The sequence below is a fragment of the Dipodomys spectabilis genome, unplaced genomic scaffold (genome assembly GCF_019054845.1).
Source record: "Dipodomys spectabilis isolate Male_0828 unplaced genomic scaffold, ASM1905484v1 ptg000002l, whole genome shotgun sequence".
Taxonomy (NCBI): domain Eukaryota; kingdom Metazoa; phylum Chordata; class Mammalia; order Rodentia; family Heteromyidae; genus Dipodomys; species Dipodomys spectabilis.
The window spans coordinates 16,188,389-16,214,007 of record NW_024870679.1 but is presented as its reverse complement, the minus strand read 5'-3'; the positions used below and the strand labels follow the sequence as shown (position 1 = coordinate 16,214,007).

Genomic DNA, 25,619 nt, shown 5'->3' with positions numbered 1-25,619 from the left:
AAGATTACACTTCATATGCCTTACTCACAGAAGATTGGTAAAATGGGAAGGAGAAATGGAGGAGAATATGATTTTGTAAAACTGAAACTTCTTTGCTCAGCTACTCCCTTAGCAGAAGCTTTAAGGTATTTAAGCTACATGTCTTTTTTATCTCCTTTTTTCTCTTTCTTTTTTTTTTTTGGTCGGTCATAGGGCCTGGGTGCTGTCCCTGAGCTTTTTTGTACTTTACCACTTTAAGCCAAAGCTTCACTTCTAGCTTTTTGGGTAGTTTAGTGGAGATAAGAGTGTGCCCAGGCAGGCTTTGAATTGCAATCCTCAGATCTCAGTCTCCTGAGTAGCTAGAATTACATGCATGAGCCACTAGTGCCAGGTACTTTTACATCTAGCTTAATTCCAATTTACTCTGGACAGGGGTAAGGCTCTGGTCATAAAATGAAATTTGAAGCAAAAATGTATCCAACCTATAGTTTTAGATGAATATCAATGTGAGCAAGAAATAAAACTCTACTGATTTTTTTCCCAAAGAAATTCATCTAAATATCCCTATTAAAATGCAAAACTGAGCCAGATACCTATAATCCCAGCACTTAGAAGGCAGAGGCAAGAAGACTGGGAGATCAAAGCCAGTCTGAGCTACATAGTGAGACCTTGTTTTATAAGTACAGGGGCTAAGGGTGTAGATTAACAATAGAAGGCTTACCCCCAGCATGGGCAAAATCCCAAGTTTGATCCTCAGGTACTACAAAAATAGGCAAAGACTGTCAGATTGTATTTTTTATTTTTTTTAAATTGTAAAAATACCATACAGAGGGGTTACAATTACATGAGCAAGGTAATAGAGTGTATTTTTTTTTTTTAAGCAAAACCTAAGTCCAGGTGCCTGCTGGTGGTTCATGCCTATAATCCTAGCTACTCAGGAGGCTGTACTCTACAGTTTGCAGTTCGTGTTTTGTTTTTTTGTTTTATTTTTTTTCTGCCAGTCTTGGGGCTTGAACTCAGGGCCTGGGCACTGTCCCTGAGCTTCTTTTGCTCAAGGCTAGCACTCTACCACTTTAGCCACAGTGCCACTTCCAGCTTTTTCTGGCAAGCACTCTACCTCTAAGCCACATTCGCAGCTGAGGATTGCAGTTCAAAGTCAGCCTGTACAGGGAAGCTTGTGAGACTGATCTCCAATTAACTACTCCCTCAAAAAAAAAAAAAAAAAAAAAAATCCAGAGAACTATGGCTCAAGTGGTAGAGTATCAGTCTTTTTTTTTTTTTTTGCTTATGTGGCGCTAAGGAATCGAACCCAGGGCCTCAGGCATGCAAGGCAAACGCTCTACCACTGAGCCACCTTCCCAGCCCCTAGAATGTCAGTCTTAAACAAAAAAATCTAAAGTTTAACCAGACCAGACAAAAAGTGGGATCCATCTCAACTGATAAAGCTGGGCATAGTGGTATACAACTGTCATCAGTTACGTGGAGAACATAAGGAAGATCACCAACCAGGTTTACCAAGGCATGAAGACTCTATCCCCAAAATAACTGAATCAAACAGGATTGGGAGCATAGCTCAAGTAATAGAGTATATACTTTGCAAGTATAAGACCCTGAGTTCAAATCCCGGTACGGGCAAAAAAAAATCTCTAAAGCTATCTGACTTGGAAGAAAATTTTAATCTAAGACCAAACTTTTCTCTCAAAAAGGCTTAAATGCAGGGAGCCGGTAGCTCAGGCCTGTAATCCTAGCTACTCAGGAGGCTGAGATCTGAGGATCATGGTTTGAAGCCAGCCCAGGCAGTAAAGGCCATGAGACTCTTACCTCTAATAACCTACTCAAAAAAAGCTGGAAGTGGAGCTGTGGTTCAAGTGGTGGAGTGCTAGCCTTGGGCACAGAGGCTCAGGGACAATGCCCAAGCCCTGAGTTCAAGGCCCAGGACTGGCAAAAAAAAATACTTAAATATATCTGCTAAGCAATTTTAATAAACAAGAAGCAAAACTAAAAATAAACATTCTTAGCCAGGCACCAGTGGCTCACACCTGTAATCCTAGCTATTCAGGATACTGAGATCTGAGGATCATCATTCAAAGCCAGCCCTGGCAAGAAAATCCATGAGTCTCTTATCTCCAATTAGCACCAGAAAATTGGAAACAGCACTGTGGCTCAAAGTGGTAGAATGTTAGCCTTGAACAAAAAAAGCTCAGGGACGGTGCTTGGGCCCAGAGTTCAAGCCCTATGACCAACAAAGAAATAAAAATTCTTAATAAAAGTATATAAAATATAGACTATACTTTGGCTTATATGATAACTGGGGAAAGAATGTCAAGCAGTCTCACTCACCTATTTTGTTCCTCCAGTTTAGCCAGGAGTTCTAAGTCGTCTGGACTCAACTGTGATGGGGAAGCTGGTGAAACAGCTGGTGTGGATGGGGTGGTAGATGAGGATGTAGTGTGTAATGAAGCAGATGGACTTGCCACCTGACTGGCCATCTGACTGACTGTATGCGATACTGTGTTCTTTACCCATGAGAGAGTAGAACTCAACTTCTCTGCAACCTTGTCTGTCGCCACCTAAGGATAAGAATAAAGATGGTACATATATTAATTCTGCTGTATTCATTACCAAAAACTCAATCATCCAGCCAGATGCGGGTGGCTCATGCCTGTAATCCTAGCTACTCAGGAGGTTGAGATCTGAGGATCATGGTTCAAAGCCAGCCCAAGCAGGAAGTCCTTGAGATTCTTATCTCCAATTAACCACCAAAAAGCCAGAAGTGGCGCTGTGGCAAGTGGCAGAGCACTCTCCTTGAGCTGAAGAGCTGAGGGACAGCACCTAGGCCCAGTTCAAGACCTATAACTGACAAAAAACAAAAAACAAAAAAACCCTCAATAATCCTGTTAGGTTTTACTTAATAATTATTATCAGCATGTTCTGTTTGAGGTGACTAAGATAAAACTGCTTTAGCATTATCCTAACATACGGGTTTTAGAAACTATTTGTTTCAAATTAGCATATTCATAGCATAAACAACCCAGGATGCTTTCCAAATCACAAACCCATCAGGAAATAATAAAAAAAAAAACCCACCCTAGTAGGTTAACACTTCTAAAAATAAAGAGAAGAAATATTGTCTTATGAAATTTTTGTTGAAAATATCTCGTGTGTGTGTGTGTGTGTGTGTGTGTGTGTGTGTGTGCGAGCGTGCGTGTGCATGCACGCAGGTGTGCATGAAAGGGCAGAGTGAGTCTGGGTGTAAAAGTATATCCTTTATTGGAGTTTCATCGGAAAGCCTACGAATTAAAACATATCCAAAAGATGATCAGGATATGATCAAGTCAACAAGGATGTTCCTGGTATAAATATGATGTAATGAGATCCTTAACAATCTATGCAGCACAAAGATACAAAGCAATATTTAGGAAATTTATTTGGATAAATAACCCAAAAATGGTTTTTGGCTTACTACTCAAATCATTTTTCATATAAGATAATATACTAATACAGGAAGAAAACATTAAAAATCAAGAATCCAGGGCTGGGAAGTTGGCTCAGTGGTAGAGCGCTTGCCTTGCATGCCTGAGGCCCTGGGTTCAATTCCTCAGCACCACAAAAGAAAAAAGCCGGAAGTGGCGCTGTAGCTCAATTGGTAGAGCACTAACCTTGAGCTGAATAGCTGAGGGACAGCACCCAGGCCCAGAGTTCAGGCCCCACGACCAGACCCAAAAAAAAAAAAATCAAGAATCCACACCAGAAGTACCACACCTATAAGTGTAATGAAAACTACCATCACATTACCTCCTTAGACATGTTGGCTGTCACAAATCCCCTGGAGAACTTCATGCACACATGAGAAGCTTCCAAAATATTTTTATTTTTGACATGATGTGTCCCTACATTGTCAAGACTGATCTCAAACCTCAGCTCTCCAGGTAGCTAGGACTACGGGTATTGCTACCATGCTGTACATGAAATAGAATTCTTTACACCTCCTTTGGCTATAATAAATGTCTACTTCATTGCCTTTTTTCCCTATAGTTTTAATTTTTGCCAGTTATATGAAGCCAATGACCAAAAAGAAAAAGTTTTAAAATTTTATCTATTTATCTCTCAGTGCAAAAAAGATCCTCAACCTGGCCCACTACAATATACACAACTGTTTTACCTTGAACCATCCCAATATAATAAAAAATACTTAAGTTGGATCATTACCATGACTGCAACTGTAGTCACAACTATTCTATGAGGTAGACTCTACCTCTTCTACTCTATTCTGCTTACTTTCCCAATAGTTAGTAAATACCTTGCAGAATTCACAAACTTTATAGACCATAATAATGACAATTTGCCTTGTGAAGGTTAAAATGTGTTTGTGACTTTAACTAAATATCACCTTTCCACAATACTGTGAAATATGTGAAATTTATGTAATCACCTAATTTCAAGTCAAAAAAAAAAGTGAGAGAAGGGATGGGTTCGGAGCAATGGGTGACAATGTTGTCAGACACCTTGTACTCATATACTGTTTTGTAGAATAGGAACTTCTTTGTACAACTATTTAAAGATAATAATAAAAAAAAGCAAAAAAAAAGGTATCTTGGTAAGATTTTAAGTACTTATTGTGTCCCAACTGTTCCATAATTCATACAATTTTATATTTTCTCAGTGTATTCAAACATATCCTATATGTTATCAATATTTGGGGTGGGGGTGGGGGTGAGTAATGGGAATGGAACCTAGGGTCTTGTTCCTGCTAGGCAAGCATTCCACCTCTGAGCTACATCCTCATCCCTCAGTGTTCTATTTTTAGGCGTGTCCTTTCACAGCACTGTAATCTGTTCCATTCTAGACTAGCTGGGACATAACTGTGATCCTTTGGCTCTTTCTTGAGTTGAATCAAGTTTTTCCCCCTAAATCAGAAGTCTTCCCTTTTCTCAGTATATTCTCTCATTTTCAGTAAGGTTCCTCCTCTACTGCATCCTCAGAGGGGATGAATCAGACATAAATTTGAGACACAGGTAACTGAAAATGGATTTTTTCATTAAAAGTTTCTGTATTAGAAATAATTTTCCCTCAAATTTGTACTGTTTGTTTTTGTGGGTTTTTTGCCAGTCCTGGGGCTTGAACTCAGGGCCTGGGCACTACTCATGAGCTTCTTTTTGCTCAAGGCTAGCACTCTTACCTCTTCTGTTTATGTGTTACTAAGGAATGGAACCCAGGGCTTCATGCATGCTGGGCAAGCACTCTACCACTAAACTACCTTCCCAGCCCTTCTACTGTTCTCTATTGTAATTTTAGTTCCTAATACTCTTGTTGAAAAAAGTCTAAAGCCACTTTAATTTTATTATTTAGCCAATTTTCCCTCTGACCTCCAGGAACTTTTCGATCTCTTTGGGCCCCTTGTTGTGAAGATTCAATAAATTCTCTTAATATAAGTCTTTTCTTATCTGATGTGCTTAGCATTCTCATGGACCCTTTTGATTTAGAATCTATGTCCTTCCATCCTGAGAAGTTTTCCAGATTTAGATGTTTGATGACATCCTCCACTATATTTTTCTCTCAAATTTTTATCCAACTTCCAATCTTACCTGTCCTCTCAACTTGTCTACTTTCCACAAGTACTCATCTTACATAACTTCACTTGCATAACTTCCAGCCCGGGCAGGAATGTTTGTGAAACTCATATCTCCAATTAACTACCAAAACTCTGGAAGTATGGCTGTAGTTGAAATGGAAGCCAGCCTTGAGAGGAAAAAATTTTTAAAGAACACCCAGCCCCAAGTTTAAGCTATAATATAAGTAACAAAAAGTAAAAATCGGCTGGGTACTGGTGGCTCATGCCTGTAATCCTAGCTACTCAGAAGGCTGAGATCCGAGAATACCAGGTAGGAAAGGCAGTGAGACTCATTTCCAATTAGCCACCAGAAAACCAGAAGTAGCACTGTGACTCTAAGTGGTAGAGCACTAGCCTTGAGCAAAATAACTCAGGGACAGCACTCAGGCCCTGAGTTCAAGTCTTAGGACCAACAAAAAAACAAAAACACCCTTCTGCAGAAGGGAAAAAAGGTAACGCTTTAAATTTTTTTTAATTTTTTTTATTTATAAAACAAGACAACCCTCAAAAGCTAAAGTTACAATATATGTAATACCACCAAATGCATTTTGACAAACACATTAAAATTTCAGCAGGCTAAACTCAAACTGTGATTCACTCATTTGAGTCTTAATTTCTCAAGGAGAATAGGAAAGATTTCTTCAGCTTCTATACATATTTATTTTTGTGAAGATACATACAGAGGGGTTATAGTTACATAAATAACATAATGAGTACATTTCCTATCAAGCATTGCATATATTTATTTTTATAGGTGAGATCCTTTGGAGTCTCTATTTTTCACATATTGAGCCTTACATCAAGAAGATAGTGCAGTAACAATCATTTAGCCAAGAATTCATTTTGAATCTTCTCTGAAAGAACATATATTAGGGGCTGGGAATGTGGTTTAGTGGTAGAGTGCTTGCCTAACATGCATGAAGCCCTGGGTTTGATTCCTCAGTACCACATACACAGAAAAAGCTGAGAGTGTGGCACTGTGGCTAAAGTGGTAGAGTACCAGCCTTGAGCAAAAGGTCAGGTCAGTGCTCAGGCCCTGAGTTCAAGCCCCAAGACAGGCAAAAAAAAAAAAAAAGAACACATGCTAGGTGCTTTAAAAATGTAGTCAGAAGGCTGGGAAGGTAGCTCAGTGGTAGAGTTCTTGCCTTGCATGCATGAGGCTCAGCACCACGTAAGCAGAAAAAGCCAGAAGTGGCACGTGGCTCAAGTGGTAGAATGCTAGCCTTGAGCTGAAGAGCTGAGGGATAGCACCCAGGCCCAGAGTTCAGACCAATGACCAACAAAAAAATAAAAATAAAAATAAATAAAAATGTTGTCAAAGCACTATGTTTTGGAGCTAGTTAAGAAGTCAAACAAATAGAAGTCATACACAAATGAGGGAGAAAGAAGAAAGCAAGTATAAAATGAACCTCAGCTTGAGCAACTGGTAGTACCATTTACTGAGATGAGAGAAACTGGTATTCTGTAGTTCCAGTTACTAGAAATAATGGAGAATTTTCTCAAATTAAAGAAAAAAAATTAAGGTTCAAAGGGATCAAAATTACCAAGAAGCACCTAAAATAAGATTCAATAGAACATTCTAAAATTAAATACAATAGTCCTACAGGAAAATTTTTGCACACCACAGTCTATCAATAAAACAATCCAGTATAGTTAAGCACTACCTCCTGCTACATATACAAACAACAACCTTGATCACTTTCATACTTGGAAAATTAAGCTTCAGTTAATTTAAGTCTGAAATTAAACCTATCTACAGAAAAAAATTCTGAAATCAAAGTCTTTGACATATTTTCTCTAACTTGTCTCAGAGAATAACAAGGTTATGACTTAAAACGTCAGTGCCTTGCTCCTACAGCCAAGCTCTTTCAACTCAGTGGTTCTGAAGCTGATTAATTCTTCAGAAAAAACAGAGAGGTCTTTGACATGCCCTCTAATAATGCTCAAAAATCAAGCATTTATACCTTCAAGGATTTAATACTACTTCTAAAGTCTTTACCTCCACTATAGTATCTTCACAGAACAAATAAGCAGCTTAGGTATAAAACTGGCATAATGTGGGAAAATTAGTAATGTACATGGCTCCTAACCTGTCTTCAAGTAGTTCATCAGTAATGAAGTCTGGAAAGACACACCGGTATGTTCAATGACTTTAATGAATTCATCTTGTCTTATTTTTACGGTCAGTGCTGGGACTTGAAGTCAGGGTCTGGATACTGTCTTTGAGCTTTGCTGCTAAAGGCTAGCACTCTATTACTTGAGCCACTTTCACCTTTTAGAGTGATTAATTGGAGATAAGAATCTCACAGACTTTCTGTTGTTTTTTTTTTTTGGGGGGGGGGGGGTCCAGTCGTGGGGCCTGAACTCTGGGCCTGAGCGCTGTCCCTCAGCTTTTCAGCTCAAGGCTAGCGCTCTACCACTTGAGCCACAGAGCCACTTCCGGCTTTTTTCTTTTTTGCTTATGTGATGCTGAGGAATCGAACCCAGGGCCTCAGGCATGCAAGGCAAGCGCTCTACCACTGAGCCACCTTCCCAGCCTCTCACAGACTTTCTTACTTGGGCTGGTTTTGAACTATGATTCTCATATCTCAGCCTTCTGAGTAGGTAGGATTATAGGCATGACCCACCAACACCCAGCTTATTTGTACTTTCAAGTGAAGGTAGAATGGTTTTTTTTTGTTGTTGTTGTTTACATAAAGAGGGTTGGTTAAAGATATGACATTATACAAACTTGGTCAAGTAAACAATAAAGCTGTCATTATATCTGGCTACTCAACATCTGGGTGTTTGAAGATTTTCCCATCTCAGAGATCTGAAAAATATGATACTCACTTTCTCAGTGACTTCTGAAAATAATTCCCAAGAAAAAGACAAGGGCTGTGACCAACCTATATATCTGTCTCATTCTCTCTATCATTACTACCAAAGTTATTGGCTTAATATATCAAACAAATATATCATTCATACTTTCTACATGCCAGGAATCTGGAGTGCATTTTAGTTAGGTAACTTGTTCAGGATTCTCAGGAAGTAGCAGGTAATATTAGACCATGTGAAACCCTTATCTGAGTGAATGGGACCAGATCTGTTTCAGGATACCTCCCTCCTAAGGCTACTGGGAAGGGCCTCAGTTTCTCAGATGGATCCCTCCAGAAGTATACAGAGTATCCTCACAATGTGGCAACTGACTCCTCCCACACAGATCATATGTTACATGACTGAGCTTCTTAAGTCACACTCCTCATTTCTGCAATATTCTACTGGTTCCACAAGTTAGTCCTTGGGCAATGTGTGAGGAAACAATGTAAGAGCATAAATATTAGGAGGTGGGAACAACCAGGAGCCACCTTGAAAGTGTACCTACTTCCAAAGTGACCACACTATGGCTATATGTTACATACACTGAGTTAAGCAAATATTTAAAAAGGAAATGGATGCTTATTATTTATGAATATATACTCATTAAGTGCAAAAATGTTACCATTGAAAGGAAAAGATGACTACAGTTGCAAGGTAGTAATTATGAGGTTTTATTTCTTTTTTTTTTTTTTTTTTTTGGTGGGGGGGTCCAGTCGTGGGGCCTGAACTCTGGGCCTGGGCGCTGTCCTTCAGCTCTTCAGATCAAGGCTAGCGCTCTACCACTTGAGCCACAGTGCTACTTCCGGTTTTTTTCTCTTTTTTTCTTTTTGCTTATGTGGTGCTGAGGAATTGAACCCAGGGCCTCATACATGCAAGGCAAACACTCTACCACTGAGCCACCTTCCCAGCCCGAGGTTTTATTTCTTAAGATGGATAATGTGGTATTACTTTCTCTTTTTTTGGGGGGGAGGGGTCCAGTCGTGAGGCCTGAACTCTGGGACTGGGGGCTGTCCCTCAGCTCTTCAGCTCAAGGCTAGTACTCTACCACTTGAGCCACAGCGCCATTTCCAGCTTTTTTCTTATGTAGTGCTGAGGAATCGAACCCAGGGCCTGGAGCATGCAAGGCAAGTGCTCTACCACTGAGCCACCTTCCCAGCCCCAAGATGGATAACGTGAACTAAGTATTATGTTTTATTTTTTCCTTTTTATGTTTTATTTTTCCCCATATATTTCTTTAGGAGGCTTGCACATGAAATCCCAGAGACAGAGATCAGGAGGATTGCAGTTTAAGGCCAACCCTAAAAAAAAGTTAGCAAAATCCTGTTTCCACAAAACACCTGAGCATGAAGGTAAGTACCTGTCATCCCAGCTATGTGGAAGGCTAAGGAAGGGAATAGAGGTTCAGGCTAACCTCAGCAGAAATGCAGACACACGGGCTAGGAATGTGGCTTACTGGTAGACTGCTTGCCTAGTATGCATGAAGACCTGGGTTCAATTCCTCAGTACTATATACACAGAAAAAGCCAGAAGTAGCACTGTAGCTCAAGTGGTAGAGTGCTAGAGCCTTGAGTGAAAGAAGCTCAGGGACAGTGCCAGGCATTGAGTTCAAGCTCATTACTACAGCACATGCAAGAACTTGAGTTCAAGCCCCAATACTAAGCCAAGCACCAATGGTTCACACTTGTAATCCCAGCTACTCAAAAGGCTAAGATGTAAGGATCATGGTTCGAAACCAGCACAGGGAGGAAAGTTCATGAGACTCATCTCCAATCATCAAAAAGCCAAAAGTGAAGTTGTGGATCAAGTGGTAGAGTACTAGCTTTGGGCACAAAAGCTCAGAACAGCCAGGCACCAGTGGCTCATGCCTGTAATCCTAGCTACTCAGGAGGCTCAGATCTGAGGATCACAATTCAAAGCCAGTGTGGGCAGAAAAGGCTCCAGGAGGCTCTGATCTCCAATTAACCACTCAAAAACCAGAAGTGGCACTGTGGCTCAAGCGATAGAGTGCTCACCTTGCGCTGAAGAGTTCAAGCCCCCACAACCAACCAAAAAAAAAAAAAAAAAGAGAGAGAGAGCTCAGAACATCATCCAGTCCCTGAATTGAGTGCGTACGCGTGTGTACACGTGCGCGCGCGCACACACACACACACGACTATTCAAAAATAACCCAAACAAAAAAGGCTGAAATTTTGTTGCTTAAATGGCAGAGCAACTGCACAGCAAGCAAGTTCTATACCCTGAGTCCAAAATCCAGTGCAATTAAAAAAAGGGGGGGGGGGGCAGGTCCTCGTGGCTCCCACTTACAATTCTAGCTACTCAGGAGGCTGAAATCTAAGGATAGGGGTTCAAAGCCAGCCCAGGCAGGAAAGTCCATGAGACTCTCATCTCCAATTAACCACCAGAAAACTGAAAGTGGCACTATGGCTCAAAGTGTTAGAGTCTTCAGCAAAAGAACTCAGGGACAGAGCCGGGCACCAGTGGCTCACACCTGCAATCCTAGCTACTCAGGAGGCTGAGATTTGAGGATCATGGTTCAAAGCCAGCCCAGGCAAGTAAAGTCCTTGTAATTCCTATCTCCAATAAACCACTAGAAAACTAGAAGTGGCGCTGTGACTCAAGTGGTAGAATGCTTGTCTTGAGCTGAAGAGCTAAGGGATAGCGCCCAAGCCCAGAGTTCAAGCCCCACAACCGACCCAAAAAAAAAAAAAAAAAAAAAGAACTCAGGGACACAACCACTTAGGGACACCACCCAGGCCCCATGTTCAAGCCCCACAGCAGACCAAAAAAAAAAAACAAAAAACAACGAATTGTTTTAGTTAATATATCTTAACCTTCTGTTCCACAGTCTAATACCCCAAACCAGTGAATACATGTTACTGTATAAGCAAAAGAGACTTTGTATGTTTAAGTTAAGGATCTAGAGATGGGAAAGATATCCAGAATTATCTGGGTTGAGCCTGATGTAATCACAAAGGTCCTTATTACAGATAAGGCAACACATAGAGATTTGAAGATACTATAATGCTGGCTGTGAAGATGGCAAAGCCCCAAAGAATACAGACAAGGAATGCAGCTCTAGAAGCTAGAAATGACAGGGAAGCACTTTCCCCCTGAGCCTCCAGGAGAACTGGCCCTTCTAGCAACATAACAATTTTTGTGGGGGGGGGGGGGGGGGGGGCTTTAGTTTTTTTTCAGGTAGTATCTGCACACCTTCTTGTCTACCTATGCCTCATAGCTGGGACCACAGCATGAAGCATTACAGCTAGCTTGTTCTTTGAGATAAGAGTGTCAGGCCGGGCGCTGGTGGCTCACGCCTGTAATCCTAGCTACTCAGGAGGCTGAGATCTGAGGATCGCGGTTCAAAGCCAGCCTGGGCAGGAGAGACCGTGAGACTCCTATCTCCAATAAACCACCACAAAACCGGAAGTGGCGCTATAGCTCAAGTGGTAGAGCGCTCGCCTTGAGCTGAAGAGCTGAGGAACAGCGCCCAAGCCCAGAGTTCAAGCCCCACGACCGACAAAAAAAAAAAAAAAAAAAAGAGTGTCAGTAACTTTATGCCAGGGTTATCCTCAAACCTTGATCTTCCTATCTCTACCTCCTAAATTGGTGAGATTACATCCTAAACCACTGCATTTGGCCTAACATCATGATTTTCAGGCTCTGGCCTTCAGGACTATAAGAAACAAAATTTGTGCTAATTTGTCATAGCACAGGAAACTAATGGGATACATATATCATATTCCATCAGATATATAGCACTGTAGCATATGAACATACTATATTTATTGTGTTGTTTGCTGTTTTCCTCCGGTACCAGGGCTTGAACTCAGTACGTCAACCTGTTTTCCTACTCAGGGCTAGTCTTACCGTGCCTCCAGTTTCCATATTTAGTTGAATTAATCACCTATTAATGAAAATTCAGGCTGATCCATTTTTAATATTTTTTTTTTTTTGGGTCCAGTCATGGGGCCTAAACTCTGGGCCTGGGCACTGTCCCTCAGCTCTTCAGCTCAAGGCTAGCGCTCTACCACTTGAGACACAGCGCCACTTCCAGCTTTTTTCTTTTTGCTTATGTGGTGCTGAGGAATCGAACCCAGGGCCTCAGGCATGCAAGGCAAGCGCTCTACCACTGAGCCAACTTCCCAGCCCCTTAATATTGTTATATATACCAGCAGCCATCAATCTTCTATATACATTTTTTCACATGTGTATGTTTCTCTTGGATTTATTCCATAAGGTGAAAATGAGAAAATGAGTCAATAATATTGTAAGTCTTTTGTTGTTGTTGTTGCTTTTTGTGACAGTGGTACTTTCTGCTTTTGTTTTGTGAGGCGCACCCCCCCCCCCCCCCCCGCCATGTAGTCAAAGCTGGCCTGGCCTTTGCCATCCTCCCATCTCACCCTTCCAAGTGCTGAGGCTACAAGCATGCATAACTGCATAACCATGCCCAGCTTACATTGTAAGAGTTACCTTTTTTTTTTTTTTGGTCGGTCTTGGGGCTTGAGCTCTGGGCCTGGGGGCTGTCCCTCAGCCACCGGCGCTGGCTAAGAGTTACCTTTTTAAACCTCCTAAAAGGCTGTACTTTTTTTTTGGAGGGGGGAGGGGGCCAATGGGCTTGAACTCAGGGCCTGGGCACTGTCCCTGAGCTCTTCTGCTCAAAGCTAGCTTTAAGCCACAGCTTCTGGTAGTTAATTGGAGATAGAATCTCTCAAACTTTCCTACCCAGGCTGGTTTAAACTGTGATCTCAGATCTCAGCCTCCAGAGTAGCTAGGATACAGGTGTGAGCCACTGGTGCCTGGCAAAGTAGACATTTTCTCCAGAGATATCTCCAATAAACAACTCAGGGAAAAAAACAGAAGTAGCACCGGGCGCTGTGGCTCACGCCTGTAATCCTAGCTACTCAGGAGGCTGAGATCTGAGGATCTCCTTTCAAAGCCAGCCCAGGCAGGAGAGACCGTGAGACTCCTATCTCCAATAAACCACCAGAAAACCGGAAGTGGCGCTGTAGCTCAAGTGGTAGAGCGCTCGCCTTGAGCTGAAGAGCTGAGGGACAGCGCCCAGGCCCAGAGTTCAAGCCCCACGACCGACAAAAAAAACAAAAACAAAAACAGAAGTAGGGGCTAGGAAGGCAGCTCAGTGGTAGAGTGCTTGCCTTGCATGCATGAGGCCCTGGGTTCGATTCCTCAGCACCACATAAGCAGAAAAAGCCAGAAGTGGTGCTGTGGCTCTAGTGGGAGTACTTGCCTTGAGCTGAAGAGCTCAGGAACAGTGCCAAGGCCCAGAGTTCAGGCCCACGACTGACCAAAAAAAAAAAAAACCCGAAGTGGTTCTGTGGCTCAAGTGGTAGAGTGCTAGTGTTGAGTGCAAAGAGGCTTAGGGATAGTGCCCAGGACTTGAGTTCAAGCCCCAGGACCAGCAAAAAAAAAAAAAAATTGAGGGATGAAGATGTAGCTCAGAAGTTCAGTGCTTGCCTAGTATATGTGAGTTCCTGCATTCCATGGAGGCAGAGAAAGAACACAAGTTCATTAAAAGAAGCCAGATGTAGCCAGCCGCTGGTGCCTCTCACACCTATAATCCTAGCTACTCAGGAAGCTGAGATATAAGGATCAAGGTCAAAGCCAACCCAAGCAGGAAAGTCCATGTAACTCTTATTTCCAATTAAGCACCAAAAAATAGTAAGAAAAACTGGCTCAAGTGTTAGAGCGCTAGCATTAAGCAAAAACCTCAGGGATAGTGCCCTAGCCCTGAGTTCAAGCCTAAGGACTGGCACCCAAAAAAAAGCCAAATGCAAAAAAGTATACACTGCATGATTCTATTTAAAATATGTGAAGCTGAAGATGAAAATAATCTACGGCAATGCATATGTATATGATATGCATTATTTATATGTGTGTATGTATATGACATACATCAGATATATGTGAAGTTCAAGCCCCACGACCAACCAAAAAATAAACATTTAGCTGGGCTGAGAATGTGGCTTAGTGGTATAGTGCTTGCCTAGCATGCATGAAGCCCTAAGTTGCATTCCTCAGTTTCACATAAACAGAAAAAACTGGAAGTGGTGCTTTGACTCAAGTGAGAGAGTATTAACCTTGAGCAGAAGAAGCTGAGGGACAGTGCCCAGGCCCTGAGTTCAAGCCCTAGGACTGGCAAAAAAATACACACACACACACACACACACACACACACACACACACACAGTGGCACCTGTCATCCTTCTTTCTATATCAAAGCTTTCCTATGGACAAACAAAAATGAAAAAAAAAAAAAAAACTCATCCATAATAAAACCAGTTCTGTTGTGATTTCTCAAGATCCCTTCCAAGAATATAGGAACAAAAAGTTCCTTAAGGAATCCTAATAGAGAACTTAACATGACACTGAATAGCAGAACCAACAAAGAAAGCCCAGTTTAACCAGCTTTCAGGAACATTTTTTAGAGTACAATCATGAGAGTTGGATGAGCACAAAGAACAATGAACAAATACTAAACCCACATTGTCTTTGGGTACTTAAAAGCATAAACTGCAATGGTAGAGTGCTTGTTTAGCATGTGCCAACAAGGATAAACTGCAAACAGCACAAGTCAAAAAAAAACCCAGGGCTGGGAAGTTGGCTCAGTGGTAGAGCGCTTGCCTTGCATGCCTGAGGCCCTGGGTTCGATTCCTCAGCACCACATAAGCAAAAAGAAAAAAAAGCCGGAAGTGGTGCTGTGGCTCAAGTGGTAGAGTGCTAGCCTTGAGCTGAAGAGCTGAGGGACAGCACTCAGGCCCAGAGTTCGGGTCCCACAACCAGACCAAAAAAAAAAAAAAAAACCCTCTCTTGATCAGACACAGTAGTTACAAATGCAAGAAAAGAGAAAAGGGTTGGGGGAAGGGGAGCTCAAGTGGTATTTCCATTTACTGAATCCTCAATACCACAAAAAAAAGCTTTCTTTTTATTCTTTTGACATGTCTTAGGCATAAACCATATTGAAAGAAAATTGTCCATAGCAACAACATTTTGGAAGCTAGAAAGTAGATAGAAGATCATTTTAAATAGTTTTCAATTTTGACGAAGAACAAACTCAATATACACCACAGAATCCTCAAAAGGCTCAGCAAAAGCCAGAACAAATATAGACAGGGACGGACACACACACGCAATAGGCTGAAACCTAAATGTCCTCCAAACTGTTCAGTGGCCCCACCATAAGTGAGACAGTGGCACGTGGAGGGGGGGGAGGGCTGATGTATTCTTTCTAGAGGTAAAACCACCAGTAGTGGAAGAAGATATAGAAAGCACTTCCCCGTAGCCTTTTCTTTTTGTATGTCCAATCCTTTTTTTTTTTTTTGTGAGAATACCGTACAGAGGAGTTACAATTACATGGGCAAGATAACGAGTACATTTCTCATCAAGCATTGTTGCCTCCTCATTGTTTCCCCTTCCCATCCCTTCACATACTCCTCCCCTCCTCTCCACCTGATCTGCCCCCCAACCCCCACCAAGGTTGTTAAGTTCGTTTTTCAACATAACGATTTGTACATCTCATTGTCTTTTTTGTGTTTGTTTTTTTGTCGGTCATGGGGCTTGAACTCTGGGTCTGGGCGCTGTCCCTCAGCTCTTCAGCTCAAGGCGAGCACTCTACCACTTGAGCTACAGCGCCACTACTGGTTTTCTAGTGGTTTATTGGAGATAGGAGTCTCACGGTCTTTCCTGCCCAGGCTGGCTTTGAACTTCGATTCTCAGATCTCAGCCTCCTGAGTAGCTAGGATTACAGGCGTGAGCCACCGGCGCCCGGCTGTACATCTCATTGTTGCAATGGGTCCACCTGTATCCCCAGTTAAATGATTTGTTTTTTTTCCTTCCCCTCCACAAATTATACCTACATCAAAAACAGTGAAAGTATGGGTTATATTGTGGGGGAGGGACATACAAAGCAACATAGAAATCATCTTATAAATATGATAGAAACAACTGCATGAAAGAGAAAAAAGCAAAACAAAAAACCCAGTAGCCACCTTTTCCTGAACTCCTCATCTTGCCAGATCACTAACAAGTTGACTTTAACCTTTCAAGCAGAAAAACTGAAATGTTGCCTGGGAAATCTGGACATAATGGAGAAAGCCTTAAACATTCTACCTAGACCAAAGGTTTTCAATCTTGACCATATACTGGAATAATGGCAGTTCTTCAGTCCTGGAGTTCAATCCCCAGTGGTAGTGGCCTTAAAAAATACTGATGCTAGCCAGGTGTTGGTGGTTGATGCCTGTAATCCTAGCTACTCACAAAGCAGAGATCTGAAGATCTCAGTTTAAAGCCAGCCTGGAGAACCAAATCCAAATGACTCTTTATCTCCAATTACCAGCAAAATAATAGAAGTGAAGGTGTGGCTCAAATTGTATAAAGTGCCAGCCTTGAGGAGAGCTCCAGACCTGAGTTCAAGCCAGTACCAGCATGCACTGCACACCACACACACACACACACACACACACACACACACACACACACACACACACACACACACACACACACACACACACACACACACACACACACACACACACACACACACACACCTATAAAGATGGAAATCAGAATAGTGGGTCTCTGGCTACTGAGCAGGGATAATTCAAGAAGGAAAATTTCAAGAAGAAAAATTCTAAGATTTTTTTAGCATGTTCTGAATCATGCATTAGTTTACGTAGCAAAAACCATCAAACCATTAAAATTTTGTTGTTTTTTTTATGTGCAACAATACCAACCTTTTTTTTTTGGTATGGTTAAGTATGTATGCCGGTCCTGGGGCTTGAACTCAGTGTCTGGGTGTTGTGCTTTTAGTTTTTTCCACTTAAGGCTAACACTCTACCACTTGAGCCACAGCTCTACTTCCAACTTTTTACTGATTAGTTGAAGATAAGGGTCTCATGAACTTTCCTGCCCAGCCTGGCTTTGAACTGTGATCCTCATATCTCAGCTTCCTAAGTAGCTAGGACTAGAGGCATGAGTCACCAGAATCCTGCTAACACCTACAATTTTTTTTTTTTTTTTGGGGGGGCGTCTGGTCGTGGGGCCTGAACTCTGGGCCTGGGCACTGTCCCTCAGCTCTTCAGCTCAAGGCTAGTGCTCTACCACTTGAGCCACAGCGCCACCTCCAGCTTTTTTCTTTTTGCTTATGTGGTGCTGGAGAATCGAACCCAGGGCCTCAGGCATGCAAGGCAAACGCTCTACCACTGAGCCACCTTCCCAGCCCCACATCTACAATTTTTAAAAGTATTTCTACTTGGGTGCTATCCCTAGAGATTCTAAAGTATGTGGTCTAACAGCAGCAAGGATAGTGTTTTAAAGCTCTCGTGATTGTAATGTGCAACCAAAGTTGAGAACCACTGCTGTAAGATTTTAGATTACAGAGTAAAACTGGAAGTCAGTAAGTCCTATTTACAAACTCAGGATTTCCAATTAGCTGTTAGTCACCCATTCTTAGCCATGAACAGACAACAAAGGATTACCAGTTAGACTTCTCAGAAGGGTCACTTTTTTAAAGGATATAATACCAAACTGAAAAACAAGAGGTTAGAGGAAGCTATGCAAAGAAAACTTAAACTATACATACATACATATACATATATATATAGTATCTACATAGTATCTATATATTTTATATATAGTGTATTAGATATATAGATAGTGTATGTGTGTATGTGTGTGTGTTGGTCCTAGGGCTTGAAATCAGGGCATGGAATATGTTTGAGTGCTCAAGGCTAGCACTCTACAACTTGAGGCATAACTCCACTTCTGGCTTTCTGAGGTTAACTGGAGATACAAGTTTCACAGACTTTCTTGCCCCACTGGCTTGGAGCTGTAATCCTGAGATCTCAACCAGTTGAGTAGCTAGGCTTACAGGCATGAAACACTGGCGCCAACGTGAAACTATATTTAATACCCTAAAGATGGGGCTGGGAAGGTTGCTCAGTGGTAGAGTGCTTGCCTTGCATGCATGAGGCCCTGGGTTCAATTCCTCAGCACCACATAAGCAAAAAGAAAAAAGCCAGAAATGGCGCTGTGGCTCAAGTGGTAGAGTGCTAGCCTTTAGCTGCAGAGCTGAGGCACAGCACCCAGGCCCAGAGTTCAGGCCCCATGACCAGACCCCCCCCCAAAAAAAAATACCCTAAAGAGATAAGATATGGTATTCAGGAAACAAGAAAAGAGATGGAGGAATAAATGACTGAGTAGTGGAAAGGATGCTGAATCTACAACTTAGAGGAGGGAATATGGTCAAAGAACATGCTAATTTGACTCAAAGAACTCCAGAGAAACTCAGGACCTCGGAATCTCCACCAGGCCAGTGGTGGACAAGCCTAAGTTTAAGGAGAAGGGAAGATACTTAGTCTGCACAAAGTACAGCTAGAACCAGGCACTGGTGGCTCACACCTGTAATCCTTGCTACACAGGAAGCTGAGATCTAAGGATCTGACTCAAAGCCATCTGGAGCAGGAAAGTGTGTAAGATTCTTATCTCCAATTAACCACCAGAAAACACAAAGTGGCATTGTGGTTCAAAGTGGTAGACCACTAGCAAAAAGAGCTCAAGAGGTCTGGGAATGTGGCTCAGTGGTAATGTGCTTGCCTAACATGCATGAAGCCCTGAGTTTGATTTCTCAGTACCACATAAACAGAAAAAGCCGGAAGTGGTGCTGTGGCTCAAGAGGTAAAATGGTAGCCTTGAGCAAAAGAAGCTCAGTGACAGTACCCAGGCAGAGTTCAAGCCCCAGAACTAGCAAAAAAAAAAAAAGAGCTCAGGGATATCGCCTAGGCCCTCAGTTCCAGCTCCACCACAGACAGACAGACAAATAAATAAAGTACAGTTAAGATTCTCTAGGTTCCCCTTTCCGTAACTATCTCTTGTCCTCTCATAATTTATTCCTAGAAATACTGACCTGGAAAGACTCCAGACTCAAAGAGTAGAATGAGGCTCAAGGCTGAAAGCCAAAGGATTAAACAGAAGTGTTTTTAGCAAACAGCAGGCCCCTACAGTTCAACTCTCAGAACACTGGCAGCCAGACATACATAATTATGCTCCCTTATCCACAAGACTTCAGTGGATACCTTTAACCTCAGATAGCACCTTTTCACCTCTTCACACTGTAGCTGAAACTAGTGGTCTGAAGCTGTACTCCAAGACTAACACAACTTCTTCACAATTTTAGATAGACTTGTTCTTACATCAAATCTTAGGAAACTAATTTTCTTTCCTTATAAAGTCAAGAACTTGGGGGGAGGGATGGGAAGGGAAAACAAAGGAGGAGGCTACAATGCTTGATAAGAAATGTACTCATTATCTTGCCCATGTAACTGTAACCCCTCTGTACAGTATTTTCACAATATAAATAAATAAAGTCAAGAACTTCCATTTTTTCATTTGCAAGCAGGATTTATGACTTTACTCTGGCACTTCCAATTTGCACTTGGGGCTGTTCACTACCCAAAATAAAGAAAACCTGTAAGCAAGCACTGACAAAAGTAGCTCTGACAACCCTATGGGAGTACACACCTGAACATGCTGGGTAAAAGGGGGTTGGTTATATGCCACCTGGATGGAACAAGTCATCTGAAAGTTTTATCTGCTACTCAAAAAGGCATGTAATTTAAAGCTTTCAAGTTTTTATTTCTGGGATTTGCCATAGATATTTTCAGACCCTGACTGACTACAGGTAATAACGTCCTATACAGTGACCATGTTCTGTACAAGGCTATAGGTTTAAGCCTCAGGACAGGAAAAAAAATCAATAGAAAAATAAGCATACAGTGAAAAATGATCACAGCAAATTAAAAAAAATTAACAGGCATGTCACAAAAGAAGAAATATAAAGCCACATAAAAATATACTAACACCTTCTACTAGAATAGCAAAAAAATTTATTCTGAAAACATCAGAAAGGACGAGGGTAATGTGTCTGCTCACTAGTACAACCACTTTGAAAAAATATTCAACAATATCCAAAGTTTTCATGTGTACATATCTCAAAAACCAGTTGTTGGGCTGGGAAGGTGGCTCAGTGGTAGAGCGCTTGCCTTGCATGCCTGAGGCCCTGGGTTCAATTCCTCAGCACCATATAAGAAAAAAGAAAAAAGCTGGAAGTGGTGCTGTGGCTCAAGTGGTAGAGTGCTAGCCTTGAACTGAAGAGGTAGGGGACAGCGCCCAGGCCCAGAGTTCAAGCCCCACAACCAGACCCCCCCACACACACACACACAAAAAAAAGTTGTTGGTATATAGTGGCAACAAGCCTATTTTCCCAGCACTGAGGAGGTAGAAGCAGAAGAGTCACAAATTCCCATCTGTGGTCAGCCTGGACTACATAGCAAAATCCTGTCTGAAACAACAACAAAAACCAATCCTCATGCCTAGAATCCTAGCTACTCAGGAGGCTGATATCCAGAGAATGGCGGGTCAAAACCAGCTGGGGCAGAAAGATCGAAGACACTCCACCTTCCCAGCCCTGCGAGTTGAAATTTTTTTACAAGGAAAAAATAAGAATTCCACTACTGGTTTGTGGGGTTAGTTCATTCAGTAAAAATGTGCTACCTATACACCTCAGTGTTGTTTGTTTTGTTTTGTTTTGGGGGGGGGGGGGTCCGGTTTGAGGCCTGAACTCTGGGCCTGGGCGCTGTCCCTCAGCTCTTCAGTTCAAGGCTAGTGCTCTACCACTTGAGCCACAGCGCCACTTCTGGCTTTTTTTTCTTTTTGCTTATGTGGTGCTGAGGAATCGAACCCAGGGCCTCAGGCATGCAAGGCAAGCCCTCTACCACTGAGCCACCTTCCCAGCCCTTGTTTTGTTTTTTAACATAAAGTGCTCAAGGATGATTGTAAACCTAACATTTTTAGGCTAGGGGAGAGGAAAAACGCTCCAGAACATTTATGAAGTTTTGGTTAAAAAAAAGAAAAAGAAAAGGTTACTGCCACACAGCCCAGAACAAAGACAACAGCTACCGACAGATCGTTTTTCCCTAACTTCATCAAGCACTGGAATTCATTCTTCCAGGGAAGAAAGGAGCTCATTATTCCACACTGTAACCCAAAGAAAGAAAAGCTATCTTTGCAATAAACCGCTGTTGCTTTTCAAAATTACCTCTCACTACACCGAGAAGTTACCATTCCAGAACTTTTCCAGGTTATAAACTCTGCAGTCCAGGGGATAATGTCCAAAGGGGAGAGACGCCCCAGAAGATCCGAGAGAGAAATCACAGCCGACTCTCAACGCCGACCACCACCATCCGACCGACCGGAAATCCTGCGGTTCCTCTGGGGCTCGCCCCGCTAGTCATGAGGTGATTCAGTCCTGGCCACGACCTCTGTTCAAACGCATCCCGCGGGCTCACCTGGCACACCTGGCACACCTGGCGTGCCCATCACCTGCCCGCAGCCGCTGCCATGCGCAGAATTCCGCCCGAAGGCCAAAGAAAGACGCCAACTTTTCAAGACAGGGGCGCGGCAGTCGGCAGAGGAGGGAACCGACTTCTGGCTTGAGGGGCACAGGCGGATTCGTCGGGGACCCCCCCGCCCCAGCTCCGGCAGGACTGGCCCCGGGAACGCCTCGGGGCTCCCCCCCGCCCCCGCGCGCCAGCGCCCCGGGAGGGAGGAGGCGAGCGCGGGGAACTTAGGCCCCGGCGGGGCGCCCGCGCCGCAAGTTGGACGGCCGCGCGGGGACCCCGCCACGCCTCGGCCAGACGGCGCGGCCCACAGACCCCCGCGCTCGCGGCCCCGCGCGGCGGCTCTCACCTTGGAAACCTGGGGTGGACTTCGCCGTAAACATTAACTTCCCATCCAGTCGGCAGCCGCGCCGCCGCGTCCCCGCGCCTCGGCCCCGCGTTCTCCACACGCGCTGCACTCGCTCAAGGCCGCCTCACCCTCCCCTCCGGGCGCCGCCGCGGTCTCCAGTCCCTGCCAGCCCCTAGTCTGCGCGCCCCTCAGCGCCTTCCAGGGTCCGGCCCGGTCACGTCAGGCAAACCCAAGGCGCAGGCGCAGCAAGGCCTTAAAGAGACCCGGCCGCCTCTACCGCATAATGGGTTCGAGCAGGTTAGGGGCCGGGCGGGTTGGCCGAGAAAAGCAGAAACTGAAGCGATTGGTCCGAGTGGATCTGGAGGGCGTGGCCTTCCCTCTGTCTCCGCCCCCTCCTCGGAGCACCCGCCCTCGTCCCTGCAAATTGCTGACCTCCCCACTCGCTGGGACCGCCCCTTTCCTGTGAACGCGGCGCGCAGAACTCGCCCCCCGCCCCCCTCTTCCCCTGACTCCCTCTCCCCACTTCCCGAATCTCCTGGTACACCGCCGCCCGCCAAGGGGCTGCGGGCCTGCCGCGGCCCGGCTGTCCACTTACAGGTCTTCCAGGCTGAGTTTCGTGTGGAGCCCGTGTATGTGCGGTCCAGCCCCGAAACCATCCAAAATATCGGAGAAGAAATTCTTAGAAGGAAAGAACTTAGTCTGGGCCGGGCGCCGGTGGCTCACGCCTGTGATCCTAGCTGCTCAGGAGGCTGAGATCTGAGGTTCAAAGACAGCCCAGGCAGGAAAGTTGCCCCCTCATCCCACCCCTAGACTCTGATCTCCAGGTAACTACTCAAAAACCGAAAGTGTAGCTGCCGCTCAACGTGGTAGAGCGCTAGCCTGGAGCAAAAGAACTGAGGAACGACACTCAGGACCTGAGTTCAAGCCCCACAACCGACCAAAAAAAAAAAAAAACTTAGTTTTGGATAGAAGCAACCTATTAATCCTGGTATTGGGGCCAGATGGACAAAAGTAATAAGAAAGTTAACGTAAATTCTTTCCATTATACATCTAGAAATGACAAAAATGATTTTTAAAAATGATGTATTTATCAGCATGCATACAAGAACTCCAAATTTACTTGTGGAGATTAGATGCCCCTGGTTATTTTTCTCAATTAAATGTATAAGAATCTCCAGCAAGGAGATTCAGTCAAATAAAAACTATTTTTCAGCAATATTAGGAAATAACAAGAGATAGGAACTAAAACCATGTCCTCCACCCAGAAAAAAAAATAACTGAAAACTTAAAGCTAATCTGAGGAAATATTTCTTTTTTTCTTTTTTTCTGGTCCTGGGGCCTGAAATCTGGGCTGGACACTGTCCCTCAGCTCTTCAGCTAAAGGCTAGCACTCTACCACTTGAGCCTTAGTCCCACTTCCGGCTTTTTCTGCTTATTTGGTGCTGAGGATTCGAACCCAGGGCCTCATGAATGCAAGGCAAGCACTCTACCACTGAGCCACCTTCTCAGACCCATGAGGAAATACTTCTACCCAACTTGGTCATGCTATTACTTACAATTTCTGTTATTGATTTCATTGTAACTTAATGCATCTTGCATAAGAAAAGTTAAAAGAAAACTATCTACTTCTCATTCAATCTATAGGCAAAGCCTCTTGATTTTCTTTATTTCTTATCTGCCAGTACTGGGTCTTGAACTCAGGGCCTGGGTGGCCTTAGCATTTCCACTGAAGGCTGGCACTATAGCATTTGAGCCATAGCTCTACTTCCAGCTTTTTGCTGCTTAGTGGGAAGGAAGAGTTTCACAGACTTTCCTGCTTAGGCTGGCTTTGAACTGTGATGTTCAGATCTCAACCACCTGAGTAGCTAGGATTCCAGGCATGAGTTACTAACACTCAGAGCAATCCTCTTGATTTTTATCTGCTAAAGTTTCCTAGACTCAGTCCTCTTGTATCTTCTCCATCACCACTCTACTCAGAACTAGGTTCAGGAATTAGAAACATGGATCAGGCGGTAGATCACCAGCCAGTGAGAAAAAGCATCAGGTACAGAGTTCAAGTCCTGGTCCTGGACAAAAAAAAAAAAAAAAAAGAACTAGATTCACCTGGGAGGTGAGATGTAAGGACCTTAATCTTTTAAGTAATTTATTACGGCTGGAAGCTTGGCTTAGGAATAAGAACCTGCAAGGAGTAAGGCTCTGAGATGAAAGGTCAGAAGAGGGGTGGTTAATTCATTTATCACTATGGTTGTGGGCTTGAACTTAGGGCCTGGGTGCTGTCCCTGAGCTCTTCTGCTCAAGATTAGCACTCTACCACTTTGAGATATGATGCCACTTTCTGTTTGGGGGTAGTTAATTGGAGATAAGTCTCACAGACTTTCCTGACTGGGCTGGCTTTGAACTACAATCCCCATATCTCAGCCTCCTGAGTAGCTGTGATCACAGACATGAGCCACCAGTGCCTGGCCCTCTAATCCATCTCTAAGTCTCTCCACTCACCAAGCAGTAACTTTCTAAAATTACTGGACAATGTTACCATGCCATTTTCCAACAACTTCTCATCTCAATACATCTGTACTTTTCATTGGTTTCACTTTGCTTTTGTCTGTTTTGTTGGGGAGGGTGGTTGGGGTTTTTTTGTTTGTTTTTAGCTTCTCCTCTTAATTTTAGAAGGGTTTATGGAGGGAAGGAAGTGTGAGTGTGTGTGTATGTGTGTGTGTGTGTGTGTGTGTGTGTGTGTGTGTGAGAACTGGGATTTGAACTCAGGTTCTTGTGCCTTCTAGGTAAGTGCTCTCTGTTTTGTGCCATGTCCCTAACCCTTCCCATTCTCTTAGATAAAGCTTTCTTTTTTTCTTTTCTCTTTTTTTTTTTTGTTGGCTGTGGGGCTTGAACTCTGGGCCTAGGCGCTGTTCCTCAGCTCTTCAGCTCAAAGTGAGCACTCTAACACTTGAGCCACAGCTCCACTTTTGGTTTTCTGGTGGTTTATTGGAGATAAGAGTCTCAGACTTTCCTGCTCAGGCTGGCTTTGAATTGAAATCCTCAGATCTCAGCCTCTTGAGTATTGAGTAGCTAGGATTAGAGGCACCAGCCCTGGTGCCTGGCTTAGAAAAACTTTCTAGTGGGGCTGGGAAGGTGGCTCAGTGGTAGAGCGCTTGCCTTGCATGCCTGAGGCCCTGGGTTCAATTCCTCAGCACCACATAAGCAAAAAGAAAAAAGCCAGGCCGGGCGCTGGTGGCTCACGCCTGTAATCCTAGCTACTCAGAAGGCTGAGATCTGAGGTTTGCGGTTCAAAGCCAGACTGGGCAGGAGAGACCTTGAGACTCCTATCTCCGCTAAACCACCAGAAAACCGGAAGTGGCACTGTAGCTCAAGTGGTAGAGCGCTCACCTTGAGCTGAAGAGCTGAGGGACAGCGC

The 25,619-nt window shown here is 43.5% G+C and overlaps 1 protein-coding gene across 2 annotated transcripts in view; it reads right to left on the bottom strand.

Annotated features, from left to right (window-relative positions):
* The window catches only part of Evi5 (ecotropic viral integration site 5), a 129,280-nt gene extending 106,811 nt beyond the window's left edge, over positions 1–22,469 (bottom strand). For both annotated transcript variants that reach the window (XM_042681664.1, XM_042681671.1), the window contains exons 1-2: positions 22,208–22,469; positions 2,320–2,549 (exon numbers count right to left, since the gene is read on the bottom strand). In XM_042681664.1, the coding sequence (XP_042537598.1) occupies positions 2,320–2,468 (149 nt within the window). In that variant the 5' untranslated portion in view covers positions 2,469–2,549; positions 22,208–22,469. The remainder of the gene's footprint in view (positions 1–2,319; positions 2,550–22,207) is intronic.
* Positions 22,470–25,619: the final 3,150 nt, after the last annotated feature.